Source organism: Oncorhynchus tshawytscha, linkage group LG08 (genome assembly GCF_018296145.1).
Source record: "Oncorhynchus tshawytscha isolate Ot180627B linkage group LG08, Otsh_v2.0, whole genome shotgun sequence".
In the NCBI taxonomy this organism is placed as follows: Eukaryota; Metazoa; Chordata; class Actinopteri; order Salmoniformes; family Salmonidae; genus Oncorhynchus; species Oncorhynchus tshawytscha.
In genome coordinates, this window is record NC_056436.1 from 79,049,425 (window position 1) to 79,064,048 (window position 14,624).

The 14,624-nt window shown below is 45.5% G+C and overlaps 1 protein-coding gene across 2 annotated transcripts; it reads left to right on the top strand.

Moving 5' to 3' along the window:
* Nucleotides 1–6,438: 6,438 nt before the first annotated feature.
* On the top strand, nucleotides 6,439–14,188 carry LOC121846940 (ribose-phosphate pyrophosphokinase 1-like). 2 transcript variants are annotated; one of them, XM_042326011.1, is made up of 7 exons: nucleotides 6,439–6,748; nucleotides 7,302–7,491; nucleotides 11,026–11,124; nucleotides 11,621–11,745; nucleotides 12,306–12,479; nucleotides 12,752–12,911; nucleotides 13,682–14,188. In XM_042326011.1, the coding sequence occupies exons 1-7, from the start codon at nucleotides 6,627–6,629 to the stop codon at nucleotides 13,772–13,774; spliced, it is 963 nt and encodes a 320-aa protein (XP_042181945.1). In that variant the 5' UTR covers nucleotides 6,439–6,626; the 3' UTR covers nucleotides 13,775–14,188. The 2 variants fall into 2 exon arrangements, with proteins under 2 accessions (XP_042181945.1, XP_042181946.1); XM_042326012.1 differs by having other exon boundaries at nucleotides 6,440–6,748; nucleotides 7,302–7,485.
* The last annotated feature ends 436 nt before the right edge of the window (nucleotides 14,189–14,624 follow it).

Consider the following 14,624-nt stretch of genomic DNA (forward strand, 5'->3'; position numbering starts at 1 on the left):
GTTACTATGAGCCGTCCTCCCCTTTTAAACGTCTTCATCACAGCTGCAGCCAACAGTATTTTTCAGTGTAACAGCACCTTTCTGGCAGCCCTCTTCCATTACACACAGGTGTTAGTAGTATGCTTGAAAGCTAATTAGCACATGTGATCCTTCTGTCTTCCGCAAACACTCTCTGTAACATGGAGATATGGCCGTTTCGGAACCCTAACCCTATCAAGGTGTATCAATTGAACCTTTTGAAAATGATTTCTCGCTGATATGAAGGATAAGGTCCTTATGCTTCCAAAACCGTACGGTAAGCGATGCGTGTTCATTTCTTAAAAGTCTAAACCATGAGGGGTGTTCAGAGCTGACATATGGATTTTTTCCCCCAGAAGAATATACCATGGATCATTTATTTGATTTTGAATTTTAGGACGCATTTACGTATCCCCGCCAAAAAATATATAAAAACAAATATTTGATAAAATATTGAATTTGGCCTTTTGAAACACATTGAATAACACATTCATAAATCATAAGGAATTAGGTTTTGAAGTGTCTGTCCTATTTCTGGGAGTTATAAGAAAGCACATATAATATCTAAATATATATATTTTAGCATATTTAACCCCTTATTTTTGTTGGCACAAAACTACCTCCATTCTTCCATTCATTTATATGGGTTACCTTCAGACCAGTCCTGTGAGACTTGTAGGGAGAACACCATCATGTTTGTGAGCTTCTCCCCTTTCTACAGTGGGGTCATATTAGTTTGCAGCCCAAATGTTTCGGACACTACAGACAAAAGTTGGCACATCAGCTTTACCAACTTCAGACGAGTCTTGTGGAGATTGTTATGGTTTGCAGAGCAAATTGGAGAACACATGTGTTCGTGAGAGTCTCCCCTTTCTATAGAGTGGTCATGATACAGATGTTTTTGTGAGAAGACCGACTTTCGGGACGTCTCCTGATCTGACAAACAAAGCTGTAGCTCTGCCACTTTCCATCGCAGATGCGGAAGGGCGACAAAGGCGGATGTGTTGGATTGAGACACAGCCCATGAAAAAAAAAATATATATATAAAAATATATATATATATATATAAAAAAAATATATAAAAAAAATATATATATACATATATATCTATATATATCTATATATATCTAGTTTAAACTGACAGATATTTATGGGGATTTTTGTATTATGTTACTTAGATTGACGCACCGGTGTGGGTTTTAATGTTCAGACCGATCGTAAACAGCTCCTAATAAAACTCCCCCTACAGAAGACATCTTCGTCCAATGACTCTTACAGTATGTTTTGACAAGAAGCGGTGTCTCCGCGTGACAACGTTTTGCTCCAAAAGAGTGGCCGCTTCGTGGGTGTGGGCGTGAACCTATGGAGTAAGTAAATACGTTTTGAAAATGTAAAAACATGATGTAGTATTAGTTAGCTAGCTAGCAGGCCACTGTGTGTTGGCTGCTTGTTAGCCAGCTAGCTAGTCAACTTTACTTACTATAGGACAGGTTGTGGGATGACATTATGAAAATATTCTCCAGTTCTAGTCCCTAGAGAGGAAAACTATGCAGACAGACAGAGAGATAATAGTCAGGGCTGTCTAACTGTAATAAGATGAAGCCTGTTTCTTTGTGACGTCTGTCCTCAGATATGGAGAACTACAAAAGCCTGTCTGCAGATGAAGAGGTCCCAGTCCCCAAGAGATTGCTGGCACATTCTTGTATACCATGGGTTGTATGTGTACTGATGTTTTCACATGTTGTACACAACAAAACAGTTAAAAGTCACACATAATGTAGGCTACACACTTAATACAACTGTAGCAAGCCAATCCTCCTAGAGGTCTGCTGGGTGTGCAGGCTCATGTTCCAGCCCAGCACTAAGACACTTGATTCAACTTATCAAACCGAATAAGTTGATAATAATGTGTATTATTGCAGGGCTGGAATAGAAGTCTGCTCACCCATTTAGATCAGGGAGTGGAGCAAGGTTGACCACCTCTGGTCGGGACTTCTTTTCTTTCACCAGAGATGATGCTTTGGTAATAATAGCCTACTTACTAATACGTCTATCATTTATAAACAAGTTTGATTCTCTCTATTTTGTGACATTTTATTTTGATTCATTCAATGTTGATTCATTCAAGTGAAGTGTTTAACTTGTTTTGATTCATTCAATGTTGATTCATTCAAGTGAAATGTTTAACTTGTTTTGATTCATTCAATGTTGATTCATTCAAGTGAAGTGTTTAACTTGTTTTGATTCATTCAATGTTGATTCATTCAAGTGAAATGTTTAACTTGTTTTGATTCATTCAATGTTGATTCATTCAAGTGAAGTGTTTAACTTGTTTTAATTCTTAACTTAAACATTATTCAAGATGCACTAGTGTCAATGTTCATTCATCACAGATCACAAATCTGCCATAAAAAGGTGTAAAAAAAAAGGGGCTCTGTCTCTAATTTGTCTGTTTCTGTGTTGCTTTAACTTTTTGTCCAGTCGTTAACTTTCCAATCGGTTTAATTTGATTGTCATGAAATTGACATAAAATTGGTTAGTGCGACTCCAACCCTTGTATTATAGGTACAGAACTGTACATGAAAATAAGCAGCTGACAATGGGTAGGCTAATAAAGATATAATATAAATAATGTGGTGTGGGAAGCGTTGTAATTCTACCTACCGACAAAATCAGAAGATCAATGGCCTGGAGGAGGATTGCAGAGATGTTGGTGCTGATGCTGGGTAAAGACATCAGAAGATCAACGGCCTGGAGGAGGATTGCAGAGATGTTGGTGCTGATGCTGGGTAAAGACATCAGAAGATCAATGGCCTGGAGGAGGATTGCAGAGATGTTGGTGCTGATGCTGGGTAAAGACATCAGAAGATCAATGGCCTGGAGGAGGATTGCAGAGATGTTGGTGCTAATGCTGGGTAAAGACATCAGAAGATCAACGGCCTGGAGGAGGATTGCAGAGATGTTGGTGCTGATGCTGGGTAAAGACAGATTTGCACAATGTTTGCAAATCAAAGCCAAAATTTCCTTTACCCAAAGTACTCCTTCATTGCAAGTAGGCCGATGTATTTACAGGAAGTGACCTACAATCATCAGTGTCATGACACCAGTATAATGAAAGAGCCATAAACTACAATATATACTATAATGATAATTTGACGATACTGTAATCCAATTGGTAGCATATTACATTGGAATTCATGCTTAGTGTATCATGTACAATGTTATAATGTGTGTTACTGGTGATTTCTATCCTTTGGTGGGCAAATTTCACAATTTAATTTACTCAACACATTCACAAAAGGTGGCTTTGATCACAGTTTTGAGGTTTAGGTTGCTTGATGTTCAAAGCTAGCTAGCAGCACAAGCAAACACTGTTGTGTAAAATCTCTCTTCGCCCACTGTCAACACCAACAATCTCTGCAATCCTCCTCCATGCCATTGACCTTATGACTTTGTATCTGTATTCTAGCAAAGCAGAATTGGAAAACGAGACACAGCCATGATTGTCTTTCCTCCATGTTTTTTTGGTTGCTGCTTACCCGGAACTAATGACAGGCAGAACAATGTTTCATGAAGGGAACATTTTCACGCAAACATCTGCTCCTCACCTGATTGTTTACCAGCAGAAATATCCACGTCTAATTTGCATAAAGCAGAGCAGAGCTGAACTTTTTCTATATTGCTCTGCGCCGCTCTCCATCCCACAATCCCCTGCGCATTGCTACCATTGGATTCCAAGAACAGAGGATGAGATGTTACTATCCTTTGTGCAAGCACTTCCAAGAGTTAATGAACAGTGAGCGTGGTGAAATTTGGGGAGCGCATCGTCAGTAGTGTACCTTTGGTTCCTAGGGTGTTTCGGCCTTTCACACTATACACCCTCCCCAAAGGCGGCCAGCGACAGGGTGATCAATCCTACGCTTGCGTCCCATTCCCAATTAGTCATAGGAGTTGCCTTGTTGTTGATAGCCAACATCCCATGGGACTATGCATGGCAGGGGCGTCCTCCTCCCTGAGTCAAGCGTTGTTGACCGCATACCTCCTGGCCCTCTCACTTCGGGGCCCAGCTGGGGTCTTTCCTCTTCATCCAGAGCCACTGACTGCTGCCTTCTGCCGCCTCCGATACAGCTTTGATTGCCGAACGCTGGCTCTGGCCCTTAATTCCCAGGTCTCTAAGCAGTCTGGTTGTAGATGTTGCCACAAAACCTCTGCAGCCCACCTCCACTGGTCGGACTTCTGTGTTCCAGCCATGATGCCGTGCTTCGGCAGCTAGATCAGCATAGCGCAGATGTTTTTGCTCATAAGCCTCATCTACTGAGTCCTCCCAGGGTACTGTGAGCTCAATGATGAAGACCTTATTGAGCGAACGGGACCAGAGCACCATGTCAGGTCTTAGGGTGGTGGAAACACAAGTTTCCGGCCAATGTCAGCTAGCATTTTCCAGTCGCGGGCCAAGCGCAGCTGGTCTCGCTCTAATGGTGTAGAGCCGCTCTTCGGTGGATTAGCCCCTTCGCGGACAAGTCCGTAAGGAGTGTGATGCTGCTGTGGGTGGTAGGGAGTTGGTGGCAGCTCGCTTGTCCTCCAGGGCGGACGCAAGGTTTTTAAGGACTTGGTTGTGACGCCAAGTGTAGCGTCCTTGGGTGAGGCTTGTTTTACACCCTGTGAGAATGTGCCTGAGGTTGGCTGGCATGGAACAGAGGGCACAGTCCGGATCTTCACCATACCATTGGTGAAGATTAACTGGTGTTGGAAGGACGTCATATGTTGCTCTGATGGAAAAGCTCAACCGCCTCGCTTCCATGGCCCACAGATCCTTCCAGCTGATCTTGAAAATGAATGGGGGTGGAACTTTGATGAATTCGGAAGTGGTGGAAACCCTACTTTATGAGGATTGTAATGGAACTGAGAGTCATGATCAAGGGCTAGCGACACCAGTCGCATTAGCGTGTCAAGTTACAATGCAATGCTGGGTAAGTGTAAACCTAAATTGTCGTTATAAACTTATCAACAACACATGCATTACCTTCAATCAATAGATAGTCATGTAAGGATAATCGATTATCCGCAAATAAATCATCATCCTCAGTGCAGGAGCAATATAATGAGAGACTCATTCTGGTCCGCACTAATTTTTTCAGTGCGTAACTATTATTTTTGCAGGCCATCTAATAATTTGTTCTGGTAAAAAATGTATTTGAACTCGCATTTCACTATCTGACATAATGGTAGGCAGCGTTTTAGGCTTTAAATTAGAGATGTACTATTTGTTCATGTGTTTTCCCATTTCTAAGCCTCACTGAACAAAGAGCCGTTTGGGAGTCAAATTAACAGCTCATTTATTTGAATGAAGCCAAATGACCTGGCTCAAAAAGATTCGGAATGCCCATCACTAGTGCCGCGTTCAAGATTACTGGGAACTCTGAAAAATACGAGGTCAAATCATGAGGTCAGTGATCTCCAGGTCGGTTGGATAACCGTTCAAATCGATTTCTCCAAGTCGGAGCTTGTTTTTTCCCCACGAGTTCATAGTTGTTTTAAATGCACTGAAGTCAGAAGTCAGAGATTTCCGAGTTCCCAAATTCCCAGAAGATTTGAATGCGGCATTGTAGACTTAAGCAATAAGGCCCGAGGGGATTTGTGGTATATGGCCAATATACCATGCCTAAGGGCTTTTGCACGGCACAACATGGAGTGCCTGGATACAGCTCTTAGCAGTGGTATATTGGCCATATACCAAAAACCCCTGAGGCGCCTTATTGCTATTATAAACTGGTTACCAACGTAATTCGCACAGTGAAAATAAATAGTTTGCCGTACCCGTGGTATACTGTCTGATATACCATTGCTGTCAGCCAATAAGCGTTCATTTTCACAGGATTCATGCATTCAACCAAACTGGAAGAGGAAGAGTGGCCAATTTCGGCAGAAAATCTGTCCTCTTTCAGCAGGTGGCGTTTTTCGTTGTTTCGCCCACCAAGCGATGAGTTTTTGTATGAGGTCAATGAGTTTTGAATTTGGTCAACAACAAAAATGTATGGCCTATTTGCTACGTGAGGTCTATTCGATCGTAATGTGTAAGTTATGAGTACACTGCTATAAGTAGGACACGTGACATCCCAGAAACTTTGAGAAAAAAAACATTTATATCGGAGTTGTCTCTCGAGATGGCTATGCATATTCGTAGCGTCTCTCCATTGAATACACGCGGTTAACGTCAACAACACTCATCGAATATTCAAAATAGAATTTAAACAATGCGATGTATCCACCAATCCAAAGAAACGATAAAAGGGAGCTAGACTGTCTGCCGTGCTACTTTGTGAACAACGACTCCCGCGGAGAGATATGTAGTATCTTGTCAGAATATCTATTATCTTTGATTCAACAAAATCACGTGACGTGGGCGGTGCGCGACACCAGGAAGAAGGCCCGGCGCACGCGTGAAGAAGGGAATGATGGTGGATAGGTTGGCAACGCATCACGCTTGATGATAGCTATCGATTTCCAACAGTTCACTAGAGCTAATAGGTCGAACATCACTCAAAGGTACTTGCTGTTACTAGCACTGTAGCTAGTTCCCGTAGAACGACACCCTGGAACATAAAAAAATGCCGAACATTAAGATATTTAGCGGTAGCTCCCATCGGGAACTGTCTCACAAAATCGCCGATCGTCTTGGGATGGAACTCGGGAAGGTTGTGACCAAGAAATTCAGCAATCAAGAAACATGGTAAGTGTAAACTTTTAATGTATAAAAAGCTAATCTGTTTCAATCTTATGTTACAGAAAGATGAGTGAGAAACATTACGTTAGCGTGCTGCTTCTGACGCTGCCTCGCAAAGGTGCTTGGAACTTGTAGTTTGTCATGCATCTCTTGAGGTTCATTTTGGCGCTCAGTTTGTCTTTAGGGCGAACTACACTTCCTCATACATTTCAACAAATATCTGGATATTGTGAGAGCGGACAACCCATACAGGTTATAACCATGATTGAGTGACACGTTTTTGTTAAAATCACACGTGAAACAATTGTTGATGTAACATTGATGCAACAAGCGGGAGACTTCTCATTATGTGTTGTTCAGTACTTTGCTCATACCATAGTTATATTATATAGTTATATACTCAACTCTTCTCTTGTCACTGCACTTCTAAGGCCCCTAAACACCTGTAGGCTGTGTTTTCTCATGATCATCTATCATCATTAGTGTCATGCTGTGTTAGCAGAGAGTGTTGTTTACCCTGTCCTCCCCTTCACTGTTCCTCTCCACTGGGCCCTAACAGTGTTGAGATCGGAGAGAGTGTGCGTGGAGAGGATGTCTACATCGTACAGAGCGGATGTGGGGAGATCAATGATAATCTGATGGAGCTGCTGATTATGATCAATGCGTGTAAGATCGCCTCGGCCTCCCGGGTCACAGCAGTCATCCCCTGCTTCCCCTACGCACGGCAGGACAAGAAGGACAAGGTGGGGGTGAGGGACAGACACCTAGTTACTTTGCTGTCACACCACCAACCATTATACCACGTCACCATTTCAATTCCGAAAGTAAACCAAATTTTCTTAATTGAAAGGCATTGGAATTTCAGTGTACTTCCTGAATTGAAATGGAATTGACCCCAACCCTACCATTATACCACATCACTGCCTAGTGACCTGACCACCCATGTTGTTGCCACTGACTGCATGGACAGACGCCAGCAGGCAGCTACAGCAGATGGATGGGACTGGGAGCATGCCTGGGTTTAGATTGGCCATGTTGTTGCAGCTACAGCAGATGGATGGGACTGGGAGCATGCCTGGGTTTAGATTGGCCATGTTGTTGCAGCTACAGCAGATGGATGGGACTGGGAGCTACAACAGATGGATGGGACTGGGAGCATGCCTGGGTTTAGATTGGCCATGTTGTTGCAGCTACAACAGATGGATGGGACTGGGAGCATGCCTGGGTTTAGATTGGCCATGTTGTTGCAGCTACAGCAGATGGATGGGACTGGGAGCTACAACAGATGGATGGGACTGGGAGCATGCCTGGGTTTAGATTGGCCATGTTGTTGCAGCTACAGCAGATGGATGGGACTGGGAGCATGCCTGGGTTTAGATTGGCCATGTTGTTGCAGCTACAACAGATGGATGGGACTGGGAGCATGCCTGGGTTTAGATTGGCCATGTTGTTGCAGCTACAGCAGATGGATGGGACTGGGAGCTACAACAGATGGATGGGACTGGGAGCATGCCTGGGTTTAGATTGCCTGTGTTGTTGCATCTACAACAGATGGATGGGACTGGGAGCATGCCTGGGTTTAGATTGGCCATGTTGTTGCAGCTACAGCAGATCGATGGGACTGGGAGCATGCCTGGGTTTAGATTGGCCATGTTGTTGCAGCTACAGCAGATGGGTGGGACTGGGAGCTACAACAGATGGATGGGACTGGGAGCTACAACAGATGGATGGGACTGGGAGCATGCCTGGGTTTAGATTGGCCATGTTGTTGCAGCTACAACAGATGGATGGGACTGGGAGCTACAACAGATGGATGGGACTGGGAGCATGCCTGGGTTTAGATTGGCCATGTTGTTGCAGCTACAGCAGATGGATGGGACTGGGAGCTACAACAGATGGATGGGACTGGGAGCTACAACAGATGGATGGGACTGGGAGCATGCCTGGGTTTAGATTGGCCATGTTGTTGCAGCTACAACAGATGGATGGGACTGGGAGCATGCCTGGGTTTAGATTGGCCATGTTGTTGCAGCTACAGCAGATGGATGGGACTGGGAGCTACAACAGATGGATGGGACTGGGAGCTACAACAGATGGATGGGACTGGGAGCATGCCTGGGTTTAGATTGGCCATGTTGTTGCAGCTACAACAGATGGATGGGACTGGGAGCATGCCTGGGTTTAGATTGGCCATTTTGTTGCAGCTACAGCAGATGGATGGGACTGGGAGCTACAACAGATGGATGGGACTGGGAGCATGCCTGGGTTTAGATTGCCCATGTTGTTGCAGCTACAACGGATGGATGGGACTGGGAGCATGCCTGGGTTTAGATTGGCCATGTTGTTGCAGCTACAGCAGATGGATGGGACTGGGCGCTACAACAGATGGATGTGACTGGGAGCTACAACAGATGGATGGGACTGGGAGCATGCCTGGGTTTAGATTGGCCATGTTGTTGCAGCTACAGCAGATGGATGTGACTGGGCGCTACAACAGATGGATGGGACTGGGCGCTACAACAGATGGATGGGACTGGGAGCTACAACAGATGGATGGGACTGGGAGCATGCCTGGGTTTAGATTGGCCATGTTGTTGCAGCTACAGCAGATGGATGGGACTGGGCGCTACAACAGATGGATGTGACTGGGAGCTACAACAGATGGATGGGACTGGGAGCTACAACAGATGGATGGGACTGGGAGCTACAACAGATGGATGGGACTGGGAGCTACAACAGATGGATGGGACTGGGAGCTACAACAGATGGATGTGACTGGGAGCTACAACAGATGGATGGGACTGGGAGCTACAACAGATGGATGTGACTGGGAGCTACAACAGATGGATGGGACTGGGAGCTACAACAGATGGATGGGACTGGGAGCTACAACAGATGGATGGGACTGGGAGCTACAGCAGATGGATGGGACTGGCAGCTACAACAGATGGATGGGACTGGGAGCTACAACAGATGGATGGGACTGGGAGCTACAACAGATGGATGGGACTGGGAGCTACAACAGATGGATGTGACTGGGAGCTACAACAGATGGATGGGACTGGGAGCTACAACAGATGGATGGGACTGGGAGCATGCCTGGGTTTAGATTGGCCATGTTGTTGCAGCTACAGCAGATGGATGGGACTGGGCGCTACAACAGATGGATGTGACTGGGAGCTACAACAGATGGATGGGACTGGGAGCTACAACAGATGGATGGGACTGGGAGCATGCCTGGGTTTAGATTGGATTTCTCACCATTTAGTTTTTGCCATCTCCACTGATTTAAGTTCAGCCCCTGTGTGAACTTAAATCAGTGAGCAGTCATTGTGGGATCTGTTTGTTGTAGTCACCTGCCTGCCTCCATTCCTCTGATTATTTACATCAGTGTGTGTTCTTATCCTCCCAATATAATGTATTGCATGTTCTATGTGTCTGTTCTATATACTGTACAAAAAGTGAACAGTTGTACATGTGACTGTAGTTTAGGATAGCCTGTCTGTCGACTGTGTAGTTTAGGATAGCCTGTCTGTCGACTGTGTAGTTTAGGATAGCCTGTCTGTCGACTGTGTAGTTTAGGATAGCCTGTCTGTCGACTGTGTAGTTTAGGATAGCCTGTCTGTCGACTGTGTAGTTTAGGATAGCCTGTCTGTCGACTGTGTAGTTTAGGATAGCCTGTCTGTCGACTGTGTAGTTTAGGATAGCCTGTCTGTCGACTGTGTAGTTTAGGATAGCCTGTCTGTCGACTGTGTAGTTTAGGATAGCCTGTCTGTCGACTGTGTAGTTTAGGATAGCCTGTCTGTCGACTCTGATTAGTTTAGGATAGCCTGTCTGTCGACTGTGTAGTTTAGGATAGCCTGTCTGTCACTGTTAGTTTAGGATAGCCTGTCTGTCGACTGTACAGTTTAGGATAGCCTGTCTGTCGACTGTGTAGTTTAGGATAGCCTGTCTGTCGACTGTGTAGTTTAGGATAGCCTGTCTGTCGACTGTGTAGTTTAGGATAGCCTGTCTGTCGACTGTGTAGTTTAGGATAGCCTGTCTGTCGACTGTGTAGTTTAGGATAGCCTGTCTGTCGACTGTGTAGTTTAGGATAGCCTGTCTGTCGACTGTGTAGTTTAGGATAGCCTGTCTGTCGACTGTGTAGTTTAGGATAGCCTGTCTGTCGACTGTGTAGTTTAGGAAGGAAATGTACTATGGACCAACTTTTAAGATGGAAGACTCAGCTCATATCATGTGATGTGAGCACAGCAAATGAGATGTGTGTGTGTGTTCGCTTGCAGAGTCGGGCGCCCATCTCAGCCAAGCTGGTGGCTAACATGCTGTCTGTGTCTGGGGCTGACCACATCATCACTATGGACCTCCACGCCTCACAGATCCAGGTCAGGAGTAAGGAGGGCACTGGGGTCTGGCAGTAGAGGTCAGGAGCAGGGAGGACAGTAGGACAGTGGGGTCTGACAGTAGAGGTTAGGAGCAGGAAGGACAGTAGGACAGTGGGGTCTGACAGTAGAGGTCAGGAGCAGGGAGGACAGTGGGGTCTGACAGTAGAGGTTAGGAGCAGGGAGGACAGTGGGGTCTGACAGTAGAGGTTAGGAGCAGGGAGGACAGTGGGGTCTGACAGTAGAGGTTAGGAGCAGGGAGGACAGTAGGACACTGGGTTCTGACAGTAGAGGTTCAACCAGTGAGTCCGTCAGATGTAAATTATTTTGCATTCCCCAATCCAACAGACAACACAATCAGCTAACACACACCACACATGGAGTTCTATAGGGGTTAAGTGACTGGCTCAAGGGCACAGTGACTAGAGATGGTTCCTGGGATGTGAAACCGCTAGATGGCAGCCTCTGACTCCTGTCTGTGTGTGTCTGGTATCTCCAGGGTTTCTTCGACATCCCAGTGGATAACCTGTATGCTGAGCCTGCTGTACTGAAGTGGATCAAGGAGAACATCGCAGAGTGGAAGACCTGCACCATCGTCTCTCCAGACGCAGGGGGAGCCAAGAGGTGAGGCAGGACAGAGTGGTCAGAGGGATTTTGGCCAAAATATGAAATGTGATAGATCAGAGAGAGGAGACGGAGGGGGAAGAAAGAGAGAGGGGACGGAGGGGGAAGAAAGAGAGAGGGGAAGGAGGGGGAAGAAAGAGAGGGGGAAGAAAGAGAGGGGGAAGAAAGAGAGGGGGGCGGAGGGGGAAGAAAGAGAGGGGGCGGAGGGGGAAGAAAGAGAGGGGGACGGAGGGGGAAGAAAGAGAGGGGGAAGAAAAGAGGGGGAAGAAAGAGAGGGGGAAGAAAGAGGGAGGGGTATGGGAACCACTGTCCACGCTAGACGACTGCTTTAAGAACTTTAACTTCCTCTCTTTTTTTTTACCTTAGGTGGTTTTACCCTTGAACCATATCTTTCTTTAACTCGGCCTTATCTGTGGTGAAATGGACTTTAGATTCACACGTTTGTGTGTCTAACTGCTCCTTCACACAAACAAATCTTTACGCGATAACAATGGACCGACTTGGTGACTGTTGTACCTCTGTGACTTGGCTTCCTCTTAACACTGTGTTCTGTGTGACAGAGTGACGTCCATAGCAGACAGACTCAACGTGGACTTTGCTCTGATTCACAAAGAGAGAAAGAGGGCCAACGAGGTGGATCGCATGGTGCTGGTCGGGGACGTCACGGACCGGGTAGCCATCTTGGTGGATGACATGGCAGACACCTGTGGTACTATCTGTCACGCGGCCGACAAGTAAGTGAAGTCTCACCGTACGACCTTGGCTAATCTTGACACATGTATCTATGCCCAAGCAATGGGTGTCTGGGCTGAATCTTACCTAAACTGCATCACTGATTTGATGTCAAGACATTCGTATTACAGAGCTGTGGAAATACCCACCACCATTTCACTTCTCATCCAAATGAGTCCTTGCAGCAAAAATCAGTGTATCCATACAGGTACATTTGGAGGTTCTATATTACCACACATGGATTTTTAAGGAGATACTGTCCCTCCACCCTCAGGCTGATCTCAGCTGGTGCTACCAAGGTGTATGCCATCCTGACCCACGGTATCTTCTCTGGCCCGGCCATCTCCCGCATCAACAACGCCTGCTTCGAGGCCGTGGTCGTCACCAACACTATCCCTCAGGAGGAGAAGATGAAGACCTGTCCTAAGATACAGGTCAGGGGTCACAGCACTGTCCTAAGATACAGGTCAGGGGTCACAGCACTGTCCTTGGATATAGGTCAGGGGTCACAGCACTGTCCTTGGATATAGGTCAGGGGTCACAGCACTGTCCTTGGATACAGGTCAGGGGTCACAGCACTGTCCTTGGATACAGGTCAGGGGTCACAGCACTGTCCTTGGATACAGGTCAGGGGTCACAGCACTGTCCTTGGATACAGGTCAGGGGTCACAGCACTGTCCTGGATACAGGTTAGGGGTCACAGCACTGTCCTTGGATATAGGTTAGGGGTCACAGCACTGTCCTGGATACAGGTCAGGGGTCACAGCACTGTCCTTGGATACAGGTCAGGGGTCACAGCACTGTCCTTGGAAACAGGTCAGGGGTCACAGCACTGTCCTTGGATATAGGTTAGGGGTCAAAGGTTGTATTACTGTCCTACGTTACAGGTCAGAGGTTATAACAGGGTCATTCACCTTATCATAAGTAGACTGTTATACTTTCCAATAATGTAATGGTAGTTTAAGCTGAAATTCTGTTGTTGCTACTCTGATGATGTTTAACATCTAAGACAACGGCAAGTAGTTTGAATTATCGTGTCACCTAAACTGTTTAGGTTCTAAAATCATAAAAAATAGTTTGGTCTATAAATGAGTGAAAAGCACAATGTTTCTGTTTATAAACGGTGAATAGTCAGTCTGACGCGTATCTGGATGTTTCCTGACGTAGTTTATTATGTGTTATTCACCATCCGTTTCTCCTCTAGGTGATTGACATCTCTATGATCCTGGCTGAGGCCATCCGCAGGACCCACAACGGGGAATCTGTCTCCTACCTCTTCAGCCACGTCCCCTTGTAACGCCACACACACACTGAGTCACCTGGGGCACCGTTCAGGAGGACACAACCCCACAGAACATTCAGATAGAATAAACATGGCCATCTCTCATGCAGAATAGGGAATTTGGGGAACAGATATGATTGTCTTTTAGGTAGAATAAGGAATGTGGAGTCGGCTCTTCATTCCATTTCTATGCCCAGTATTCTGGAATGTTTCTCATCATTGAATAGAATCCAGCCCTAGTGTTCTGTTACACCAAACAGAGGAAGAGAGGGAATGTCCTATACAAACACCAGGGTTGGGCTCCATTCCATTTCAATACCAGTCAATTCAAGAAGTACACTGACATTCCAATTCTCTTCAATGCTTTTGAATTAGGAAAATGTGGAATTGTATTTGGGATTAGGTTTACTTTCTGAATTGACTGAGATTGAAATGGAATTGACACCAACCGAGGGAAACACAACCATTATATTAGCATCACTCTGCTGCTAATGCTAACAAACCATGTAATAATTACAATTAGTAGGATCAATTATTATTAATAACATGTTCATTTTGAGTCTCCCTCTCTCTCCCCTAAACAGTGATAGCATCCCAAATGGCACCCTTTTCCTACATATTGAGCTTATTTTGACAAGTGCCATATGGGCCCTGGTCAAAAGTAGTGCACTGTATTGGGAGTAGGGTGCAATGTCTATCAGAGGGAGGGAGGGGGGGAGGGGAAGCTTTGATTATTTATTTTAAGTGGGTGAACTCACACACATACGTACATACAGTGGGGCAAAAAAGTATTTAGTCAGACACCAATTGTGCAAGTTCTCCCACTTAAAAAGATGAGAGAGGCCTGTAATTTTCATCATAGGTA